This window comes from Ornithorhynchus anatinus, chromosome X1 (assembly GCF_004115215.2).
Source record: "Ornithorhynchus anatinus isolate Pmale09 chromosome X1, mOrnAna1.pri.v4, whole genome shotgun sequence".
NCBI lineage: Eukaryota > Metazoa > Chordata > Mammalia > Monotremata > Ornithorhynchidae > Ornithorhynchus > Ornithorhynchus anatinus.
In genome coordinates, this window is record NC_041749.1 from 115,363,453 (window position 1) to 115,374,791 (window position 11,339).

Consider the following 11,339-nt stretch of genomic DNA (forward strand, 5'->3'; position numbering starts at 1 on the left):
GCTTCCCCACTTTCTTGCCCCCTTAACAGGGCAGTCATAACAATAATAATAATAATAATAATGGTATTTGTTAAGTGCTTACTATATGCCAAGCTCTGCTCTAAGCGCTGGGGTAGATATAAGGTAATCAGGTTGTCCCACATGGGGTTCACAATCTTAATCCCCATTTTACAGATGAGGTAACTGAGGCACAGAGGAAGTGAAGTGGCTTGCCAAAGGTCACACAGCAGACAAATGGCAGACCCGGGATTAGAACCTATGTTCTCTGACTCCCAAGGCCGTGCTCTTTCCACTAAGCCACGCTGCTTCTCTTCATCAGGAGTGGGGTGCAAACATCTGAACCCCAGTGCACTTTCTCCAGCGCCAGCTCCCTAACAGCTCACAGAATTTCAAAAAGCTCGTCGGGGGTGGTGTCTGTGCCACCCCTCCTCTGCACTCCCACCCCAGTCCCCCAGTACATCTCCACCCCTCCTCTGACCCCTCCCCAGGCTCTCCATTCCCCCAGCTCTCTTTCTCCGATCTCTTCTCCCCCACTACTTCTTTAGTTTCCTTTTCCCTCTCCCTTTCGATTCCCTAAAGGTGAAATGAAACTACGATCTGGAAAGCAAAACTCAATTAGCCACGCCTCTTTCCAAATCTCCCCTTCCGGCGCAGTCGCGGAAGCCGGTGAAGACCCAAGAGCTCTTAGATGCCCAGAGGTGCACTCCACGCCCTCTCCACGCCCCCAGAGCACCCATCCAGCTTCCCTGTTGTAATCAATCCCTCCCGCCCCGAGCTCCCGCAACCTGCAGCATCCTGAGTTTCCCCCGAATCGGGCCAGAGGGGGAATTAACAGCTGGACTCTCCTCCCCCCCAGCCTGGGACCCCTGACTTTTTCTCTTCCCGATCCCTTATCTCTGGGATCTCGGGAAACTCCCTGGGAAGTCCCCCCTGCAAAAAAAAAAATCCCCTTCTAACAGCAAAGTCGGAGAGTGCGAGAGGTCCTTCCGCAGGGGCTAGGGGCGGGACATATGCTAATGAGGAGCCTGGCTTCTATAAAGACCGCAGGGCTGAGCTGCCCCCCTTCACTCAAGATGGGCCTCTGGGGACTGTTGAAAGGCTTCCCCGACCACCTCCCTCTCCACAGCAGGTCCCAAGCCATGGACCGCTCCCCGGGCACCGGCAGAGGGGTCTCTAACAAACGTTGCATCGTCATCTTGGGGGTCCTCTCGGGGCTCCTCGTCCTCGCCCTGGTAGTGAGCTTTGCTGTCTTCATCCCCTGGGTCACCTCGGAAGTGTGCCAGCAGGGTTGGAAGTGTGTGACCCATTGGCATAACGAGAGCCGGGCACTGGGCAACCAACTGACCCACGTCCAGCGGACCCTCCTGCTGTTGAAGGAATGCTGGGAGGCCTGCGACAACCACACGGTACGTCCGGGGAGGAGCTCGTGGGTGGCATCGGAGGGGAGAGGGCTGGGGGGGAAGAGAGGGGCATCTGGAAGCGACCACCAAGGGCGGATGAGTGGCAGTAGTGGGGCAGAGCCTTGGACAGTAGGGGCCAGCGTGACAGTGGGCCCAAGGCCGTCAGTCAATCCATGATCTCTATTGAGTGCTTACTGTGTGAAGAGCACTGGTCTAAGTGATGGGCCGAGAGCAGTACAGTAGAGTTGACGGACCCGATCCCTGTCCTCGAGGGGCTTTCCCTCTAGTCGGAGGTCTAGAGAACAGAGGCGGGAGGATCCCCCACCAGTTTTGCAGGCGCCTCACTCCCTCTCGTCTTCCCCAGCCAATCCTGAGGGTCCTGAAGGTGGTCCTAGGAAGCCTCCCCCTCTCCCCCAGGGTCCAGGTTGAGTTTTGTAGCTCTAGAGGGCCGGTTGGAGCCAAGAGATCCCCGCCCCTTCGCCCTTGGAGCCCCTGGCCGGCCTGACCTGAATCCAACAGGGTCAGTCCAAGAGAAGATGAAGGTGGGAGTGCTTATCGTGGGTAGGGAATGTCTGTTGATTGTTCTACTACACTCTCCCAAGCAGTTAGTACAGTGTTTTGCACACAGTAAATGCTCGATAAATGAGATTGAATGAATGAATGAATGAATTAGGGCTGTCTCCCACCCAGAGAGGGCTAGGGTACAGGGGTGCAGTTTGCATAAGAGGGGTTTGGTCGGCTTACGAAGTTGTCCGGGTGGCCTATTAATTCTACCAAATCCGTGGCATACGGTCTAACACGCACCACCTCCGATATGCTGGTTATCTGGTACAATCCGATGCCGCCCCAGGGTCTGGCACATGCCTCCGGTGACAGCGGAGGCAGAGGAAAAACCGGACTGTTGCTGCTGTCACTGCCGCTGCAGGGGTCAGTTTCAGGGGAAAAGGCTGGTAGCAGGGTATGTGCTCCCCAAGCCGCTCCCCGCCCCCGAAATCCAAACACATCCCCCGACAGACTTTGCCCCATGCTCCTGCCATGGGAAAGTCCCACCTCCCTCTAACTCGGCACCACCCTGTGGTCGGAAGGTTGAGAAACAGCATGGCCTCTTGGAAAGAGCATGGGCCTGGGAGTCAGAAGGACCGGGTTCTGATCCCAGTTCCATCACTTGTTTGCTGTGAGACCTTGGGTGAGTCACTTCACTTCTCTGGGCCTCAGTTTCCTCATCTGTAAAATGGAGGTTCAGTGCCTGTTTTCCCTTCTGTGAGAGAGACTGTGAGCCCCATGCTAGATAGGGATTGTGTCTGACCTGATTAACTTGATCTACCACAGCACTTAGTGGAAAGAACCCTGGCTTGGGAGTCAGAGGACTTGGGGGCTCCGCTACTTGTCTGCTGTGTGTCCTTGGGTGAGTCACTTCATTTCTCTGTGCCTCAGTTACCTCATCTGTAAAATGGAGATTAAGACTGTGAACCCCAAGAGGGACAACCTGATTATCTTGTATCTACCCCAGTGCTTAGAACAGTGCTTGGCACATAGTAAGCGCTTAACAAATACCAACATTATTATTATTATTACTTGGCACATTGTAAGTGCTTAACAAATACCATAATTATTATTATGATTATTATTAAACAGTGCTTGACACAGAGTTAGCATTTAACAAATACCTTCAAAAAACCAAACAAAAAAAAAAAGTCGAGCAACTGGATAATTTAAACTATGCAGACAGCAAAGCAGGAGGCGCAATTAAACCGCTCCTTTCTGGGATCATCTTGAAGGATTTCGCCTGATTATGTTTCATAGCACAAAATAAGCCAATCCGATCTGGAGCCCCAGAGAGAAAGCGGCAACTGAATTTGCTGGAATTTCAGTTCTCTGGGAGTGGAGCCATATGTGGAACCGACATTTTGCTTTCCTGTTTTTCTTTCTTGCTCTGGACTCTACCCAGGGGGTGGAATCCAAGTTTTGAAATGGGACCAACAGCCTATCATTTCCAAGAGAGTCGATCCCAAGGAAATCATCAGGAAGAACGTGCAAGCGACTAACCCTAGACTGAGAGGGACAGCTCTCTCTGTCTTCTTCCCAGGCACCCACCCCCATCCCGCAGCCTCTGCGTCAGGACAAGGCCCTGGGGCTGAGCAGGGAGTGTATTCTTTGGGTATTTGGTATTCACCCCACTCTCAATGTGACAGCACTTAATAATAATAATTGATAATTATGGTATTTGTTAAGCACTTACTATGTGCCAGGCACTGTATTGAGCGCTGAGGTGGATACAGGTTAGACACAGTCCCTGTCATTCTTTCAATCATATTTATTAAGCACTTACTGTGTGCAGAGCACTATACTAAGTGCTGTCCCACTTCGTGCTCACAGTCTCGCTCCCCATTTTACCGATGAGTTAACTGAGGCACTGAGGAGTGAAGTGACTTGCCCAGGGTTACACAGCAGACAAGTGGCAGGGCTGGGATTAGAACCCATGACCTGCTGACTCCCAGGCCCATGCTCTATCCACTACGCCATGCCACTTCTTCTGTACATATCCATAATTTAATTATTCATATTAATTTCTGTCTCCCCATCTAGACTGTGAGCTCCTTGTAGGCAGGGAACATGTTTTACCAACTCTGTTGTACTTTATGCTTCCAACCCCTTAGTATAGTGCTCTGCACACAGTAAGTGCTCAATAAATGATTGACAGATTAAGTGCCTGAATGTACAAACTGCTGCTCAGACAGTGATGCCCCTGGGAAAAAGGCAGGGTGAAGGGGCATCAGCCAAGTCCTGCCAGCCAACCTGGCCCCTCTCCTCTCTCCACCCAGAGTATCTTGGAGGAGACAATGAATAATCAGATGGAGAAGGTCCAGGGGCTGAAAACAGAAATCCAGGAGCAGGAGGCGACTGTCAAAAAACTGAAAATTGAGATGCAGGAGCAGAACATGACCATCAAGGAGATGAAAACAGAGCTGCAGAAGCAGGATGGGACCATCAAGGAGCTGAAAATGGAGCTGGAGAAGCAGGACGTGACCATCAAGGAGCTGAAAATTGAGCTGCAGGAGCAGATGGTGAAAGAAAAGCAACTCCAAGGTAAGAAGGACAGATTGGGGAAGCCAGAGGAGCTGGGGGTGGGGACAGGTGGACAGGTGGGAGGTCTCTGATTCTGCTGGGGTCACCCCTAGAGACACCCCTGTTCCCACCCCCGCTGGCTCACTAGAGAAATGGAAGCGGATTTGGGACTCTGGCTTCCAAGATTCCAGAGGAATCATCATCAGTGGTATTTATTGAGTGCTTACTGTGTGCAGTGCACTGTGCTGAGTACTTGGGAGAGCATAATGCAACAAAGGTGGTAGACACATTGGACTTTGTCTAACCTGATTAGCTTGTATCTACTGCAGTGCTTAGTACAGTACCTAGCACATAGTAAGCACTTAACAAATATAAAAAAAAACAACAAACCCACATCCCCTGACCAAAATGAGTTTACAGTCTATAGGGGGTGAGGGGTGCCCACTATCTGAGGGAGGGGCATTCTGGGTAGGAGAGAGAGAGAAAACTCATATGATTTGGTGACTAACTGAACATGCAAGTTGAAAGAGAGAGATTAGTCAATAGTATTTATTGAGCGCTTACTATGTGCAGAGCACTGTACTAAGCACTTGGAATGAACAAGTCGGCAACAGATACAGTCCCTGCCGTTTGACGGGCTTACAGTCTCGAGGATGTGGCCAAGGTTGCAGGATGGAGAGACAGGGAGGATGGTGGTAGTGTCAACAGTGTTGGGAAAACCATGGGGAGGAGAGGCGTTCTGCATCTACCGTGTGCAGAGTACTGTGCTGGAGACTTCTGTGGAACCCAGCTTTCCCAACACTTGCCCGTCTCACATGCCCTTAACCCAGGCATAATCTCAACTCATCTCTCTCATTCAACCCACATATTCAGCCCGTCACCAAATCCTGTAAGTTCTACCTTGGCAGATTCTCTAGAATCTGCCCCTTCCTCTCCATCCAAACTGCTACCACAATGATCCAAGCACTTGTCGTATCCCACCTTAACTACTGCATCAACCTCCTCTCTGACCTCCCTGCCTCCTTTCTCCTCACCGTCAGCTTTAAGGCACCCAGTCAGCTCTCTCCCACTCAGTTCCTCTCCCATTGCAACCCAGCCCACGCACTTTGCTCCTGTAATTCCAACCTGCTCACTGCACCTTGCTCTCCTCTCATACCATTGACCTCTTGGCAACATCCTCCTTCCTGCCTCGAACACCCTCTCCTCTCATTACTCTCCCAACTTCAAAGCCCTACTAAAATCATATCTCCTCCAAGAAGTCTTCCCTGATTTCCCGTCATAAATTCGTTGTGGGCAGGGAGCGTGTCTACCGACTCTGTTGATACTCTCCCAAGCACTTAGTGCAGCACTTAGTAAGCACTCAATAAATACCACTGATGATGACAATGACGTTGCCCTCCCTTCTGCATCACCTATGGACTCGGGTTGGTTCCCCTTAAGCACTTTGGTACTCACCCCATCCTCAGAGCACTTATGTTCATATCCTATATAATTCATTGTGATGTCTGTCTCCCCTACTGAATTATAAACTCTTTAAGGCTGGAGATTGTAACTATCGATTTTATTGTATTGTACTCTCCTAGGCCCTTTGTACAGTGCTCTGCACATAGTAAGCACTCATTAAAAATCACTGATTGAGGAGCAGTGTGCTGGGACTCTCTTTGCAGAGCACTGTACTGTGTGTCTACTATGTGCAGAGTGCCTTACTGGGAGTCCACTGTGTGCAAAGCATTCACTGGGTGCAGAGCACTATATTGGGCACCTACTCGGTGGCTGCAGAGCACTGTTCGAGGCCTCTGGGAGCATACAATAGAAGCCAGCAATGTGGTCCCTACCTTTCCTCGAAGATCTTACGTTCTGATGGAGGAGACAAGCAGACATAAATTGCAAACACATTTTTGGTAAAAGTAAGGGCAAGATAATGGTGATGATAATGATGATGAGGATGTTGATAATGGAATGAAGGAGGACTTGGTGATTGATGCTTCCTTCTCCTCTTCCAGACAGTATCCAAGAGTTATCCTGGGACTTCAGGAAGAAGCTCCAACAGCATGAGTAAGGACTGTTTCTCTCTGAAGGGAGGGTTTGCTTCTCTAACCCAGCAGAAGCAGGAGACGGTTGGGAGGGTTGGGAGGGTAGATAAAGGCAATGAGGCATCAGCCAGGTGGGAGAGAGAAGGAGTCCAGGTCACAGGGTAGGGGTCTAACTGAGGTCGGAGGGGGAGGCTCTATTTCATCTCCAGAGACCGCCCAGGTCAAGTGCCCCTCCTTCCCAGGGGGACCCCCAACAGGAAAGTGGGACAAGGAAGGGGGTCACTATTCCCCACAACTGTCTCCCTTGACCTTTTTACCTTTGCTACCTTTCAGAAACCAAAATTGGGGAAAGAGCAAAGCCAACAGTGGGCCAACCAAAACAGAGGCCACCCTGCTTGCTTTCCCGTTCCTGCTGTTGTTCACCCTGCTGTAGTGAGGGGTGCCGGAGAAACCCAGAGGAGAGAACAGGTACAGCTGGGCTGATGGAGTGAGTGGGAGTGAGTTGGCATGAGGTGCCAGGGTGGGGTTGGGCCCCAGAGGTGGAGTTGGAGGCAGAAGCAGAGGAGTGGAAGGCAATCTGGGCTGAGCTGCCCCAGCACTGGGTCAGGCCAATGTCAGGGAGGCAGCTCCTTCAGTCCCGGGTGTCACGGACCAAGCTGGCACACCCCGGGGGGAGACAAAGGCAGAGGACCCGACTAAAGGACACTAGTCTTCCCAAGAAACTGTCCCCACAGTTAGCACCTCTTTCTTGTCCTTATCCCTGTGAGCAATGAGGACAGCAGGGCTTACTGACTTCATCAGTCTGTGGGCCCGAAGCCCAGAGGCTTTGAGTGTCTCTGTGCCTTGCCAAGGCAGAGTCGGATGGGGGAGTCAGGAAAGGAGATATTTCTCACCCAGGGACCAGAAGCCCCAAGCTGGCCATGGTCTAGCCCCTGCAACATCCCCGGGGCCTGAACGAAGGGCTGGTTGGGCCCCTTTCTGTTTGGATCTGGGATTCCCTTGGGTCAGGGATGAGTCCAAGGACTCCCTTGAGGGTTTAGGTCATCCCCATGCCAGGCTGCCCAGGAAAATGGACTTTGACAGGGGCTGGGAAGAAAGAGAAAGAGAGGAGGCACTGGGGAATGTGGGCCAGGCCAATCCTGTGATCTGAGCCTAGGGGAGCTTATGTGGCCAGAATTAGTCAATTGGCAAGGACTCCCAGGTCCACTCCCCACCCTGAGTGTTCAGACCTCATCTGGGGAGGAGTGCACTCTTCTCCTAGCTCCCTGGCTTGGATGGTGGGGAGTGGGGGGAAGAGATATGCAAATCCTCCAGTGGGAAGAGCCCGAGCCTGGGAATCAGAAGACCTGCGTTCTCATCCCGACTCTGCCCCAGCCTGTTTGTGATCTTGGGTCAGTCTCTTCACTTCCCTTGGCCTTAATTTCCTCATCTTTAAAATGGGGCTTCGTTATGTGTTTTCCCTGCTATTTAGACTGCATCCCAGGTGGGACAGGGACTGTATCCAGCCTGATTATCCTCTGTCTACCCCAGAGTGTAGCAGAGTGCATGGTGCATAGTAAGCACTTAACAAATACCACAGTGATTCTTAATCACATCTTCCTGCTTTTCTTAGGTCTCTGGATCAGATGCTGGGACATTCTCCAGGGATGTCCCTAAGCCCATTCCTGCTTCCTTCTCCTGGCTCCCTCCTCCCCTTCATTGGCATTAATGGAGAAGAGCTTCTTGGTTCTTCAGTTTAGTCCTGGTCTCCTTCCACGCTTCAAGAATCTCCAGTAGTTGCCCATCCAGCTCCTCATCACACAGAAGCTCCTTACCATCGGCATTTAAGCACTCTATCAGCTTGTCCTCAATCAACCAATCAATTAATTAATCATATTTATTGAGCACTTACTATGTGCTGAGCACTGTACTAAGCACTTGAGAGAGTACAGTGGATAGAGCACAAGCTTGGGAGTCAAAAGGTTCTAATCCCGGCTCCGCCACTTGTCTGCTGTGTGACCTTGAGCAAGTCACTTCACTTCTCTGTGCCTCAGTTACTTCATCTGTGAAATGGGGATTAAGACGGTGAGACCCATCCAGGACAGGGACTGTGTCCAACCCGATTTGCTTGTATCCACCCTAGCACCTGGTACAGTGCCCGGCACATAGAAAACGGTTAACAAATGCCATGATTATTATTATTATTATTATTATTATTACCACAACCCAGCCTGCACACTTTGTTCCTGTAACACCAACCCCTCTGTACCTCAATCTTGTCTATCTCACTGCCAACCCCTCACCAAGTCCTCTTTCGGGCCCGCAACTCCTTCCACCTTCGAATCTGACGGACCACCACTCTCCCCACCTTCAAAGCCTTATTAAAACCACATCACCTCCAAAAGCCTTTCCCGACTGTCCCCTCATTTCCCCTACTCCCTCTCCGTTCTACATCACCTATGCACTTGGATCTGTCTCCCTGAAGCACTTAAAAGCAGCGTGGCTCAGTGGAAAGAGCCCAGGCTTGGGAGTCGGAGGTCATGAGTTCGAATCCCAGCTCCGCCGCTTGCCAGCTGTGTGACTTTGGGCAAGTCACTTAACTTCTCTGTGCCTCAGTTACCTTATCTGTAAAATGGGGATTAAAACTGTGAGCCCCACGTGGGACAACCTGATCACCTTGTATCCCCCCAGCGCTTAGTACAGTGCTTTGCACATAGTAAGCGCTTAACAAATGACTCCATTATTATTAATAGCCACCCTAATTTTATATACATAGCTGAATTTTATTTTCATGTCTATCTGCCCCTCTGGACTGTAAGTTCCGTGTGAACAGGGATCGTGTCTTTCAACACTATTGCATTGTACTCTCAATCAATCGTATTTATTGAGCACTTACCGTGGATACACATACCAGAACGACTTTATGACAGAAATGAGACGTTCTGAAGAGGGTGGGCCCATTGCGATGCTATGGGACAGACGACTCGGCATTTGAAAAAGATGACTGTGTGCAGAGCACTGTACTAAGCACTTGGGAGAGTACTATAAAACAGGCATATTCCCTGCCCACAGTGAGCTTACAGTCTACAGTCTCTCCCAAGCACTTGATCCAGTTCTCAGAACACAGTAAGAGCTCAGTAAGGTCGATTGGGATTGAGTGGTAGCAGGCAGCTGGAATCCATGGATGGCGGATGCTTTGGATCCAGATACCAGCAACCTTGGTGACAACAGTGAGCGACCTCGACTACACAACTCCATCTAGAGCTCACGGCTGACAGATGGGCTGAACCACAGTGCTGAGTCCTGCTAGTTTCCCGCCACTTTTGAACTCCCTGCTGGCCCCCATGAGGGTTGGGCCAGGTCTGCTGTCCAGGGAATCCAGCCCAGCCAGTGTACCTCGGGTGTGGGGGCTCACATGATTAAAGCAACTTTGTATTTCCTTTGTCTTTAAAACAACATGGCACCTTGCACCATTTTCTCCTCTTTTCTGCTCTTCAGCATCCTTAATTTGGAAACCAACACCATGAGAGAGGGCGAGAATTAATCCTGTAAGTGCCAGAGCTCCCCCTCCACCCCTTCTTAATGCCCCCCACCCACGCACTTACAGTAATGTTCTGCACACAGTGAGCTCTGGATAAATATCATCCAGCGATTGAACTAGGGCTCTGTCACTGCTTCAGCCTTTGTAAAACCCCGGGTATCCCCCCGACTAGCCTTTCACAGGACTAGGTCCCTCTAGGGAAGGCTCAGACATAGCTCCCATCCTGTCTTGGCTTCCTGCTCTCCAGAAAATACAACCTTTGCTCTCTTTCTCCACCCCGAGCCTGGTTTATCCAAGGGACCGATTTCCCTGGGTCTCTGCCCAAGTTCAGAGACAAAGGGCCGTTGCTTCCTGGTTCCCTGTCCTGGGTTGGGGAACAGCAGGGAGCTAGATGGGGATGGGATTGGATGGTGGGGGAGGAGAGGGTGGCCTGAACTGTGTTGACTCAGAAGCCTGCTATCCCCACACCTCCCCTGCCACCATGACTCCCCTTGCTTCCCCTGACTCGTTCAGGCCCGGGACCCAGCTCCCGTGCAGACTGCCACTCCAGCATCTGGGGAACAGCAGAAACAGGCCTCTCCGCCCACAGGCCCCATCCTCTGGCTGCCCAGAAACCTCAGGTCCAAGCCCGGTGGCCGTGGGAGGCAGGGGGCCGCCCCACGTAGCAATTAAAGGCACAGGGCAGGTCACTTGGTACCACTGCTCTTTGGGAGCTGGGCACAGCAGCAGCCGAGAGCTGGGACAGGGCCCGCCACAGGGAGGGATGGCAAATCCAAGGGGCAGCGGGCCCAGGCAGAGGAGGGCGCCGCAGGCCCTGAGATTGTGCGCTGGGGTACTGCTGCTGGGGGCTGTGGCAGCAGGGGCCGTGGCTCTGCTGCTGTGGAATTCTGACGTGGCACGCCAATGGCGGGCCTGTCGGGAGCGGGAGGCCAATGCCACGGTGGCTCTGGAGGACTGGGCCCAGGAGGGAGCCGAGCTGAGGTGGCGGCTGCAGGAGGGTGCCCGGCGGGAGGAGGAGCTGGGTCGGCAGCTGGCACGCACCGAGGACAGCAAGCACAGGCTCAATTCCACGCTGCGAGCCTGCCAGAAACATGAGGTAGGACCGGGCCCCCTAGCCCCTCGTTTAGCCCCCTTCTACCCTGCAACGTGAGGGCCGGGGCTCCTTCCTGCTCCAACTTGGCCCCCCAACCCTGGGCCACTGACAGGGCATATATTTGAGAGACCCAGGGGCTGTGCTCTGGGGGTCTGGGGGCCTGTGGGGAGTGGGCAAGGCGAAACCTGCAGTTTCACAGTTACTGTGCCCTTCAGTTTCTCCCCCCT

At 52.2% G+C, this 11,339-nt stretch overlaps 1 protein-coding gene across 1 annotated transcript; it reads left to right on the top strand.

The window, feature by feature from the left end:
- The first annotated feature begins 786 nt into the window (after positions 1-786).
- On the top strand, positions 787-8,237 carry LOC114806322. The gene is made up of 5 exons (XM_029049809.2): positions 787-1,406; positions 4,223-4,487; positions 6,470-6,521; positions 6,833-6,967; positions 8,112-8,237. The coding sequence occupies exons 1-4, from the start codon at positions 1,011-1,013 to the stop codon at positions 6,930-6,932; spliced, it is 813 nt and encodes a 270-aa protein (XP_028905642.1). The 5' UTR covers positions 787-1,010; the 3' UTR covers positions 6,933-6,967; positions 8,112-8,237.
- The last annotated feature ends 3,102 nt before the right edge of the window (positions 8,238-11,339 follow it).

Coding starts and splice junctions, on each gene's coding strand:
- LOC114806322 (XM_029049809.2), top strand. CDS start 1,011: ATGCTAATGAGGAGCCTGGCTTCTATAAAGACCGCAGGGCTGAGCTGC. Junction 4,488..6,469: donor GAAAGAAAAGCAACTCCAAG/GTAAGAAGGACA, acceptor CTCCTCTTCCAG/ACAGTATCCAAGAGTTATCC. Junction 6,522..6,832: donor AAGAAGCTCCAACAGCATGA/GTAAGGACTGTT, acceptor GCTACCTTTCAG/AAACCAAAATTGGGGAAAGA.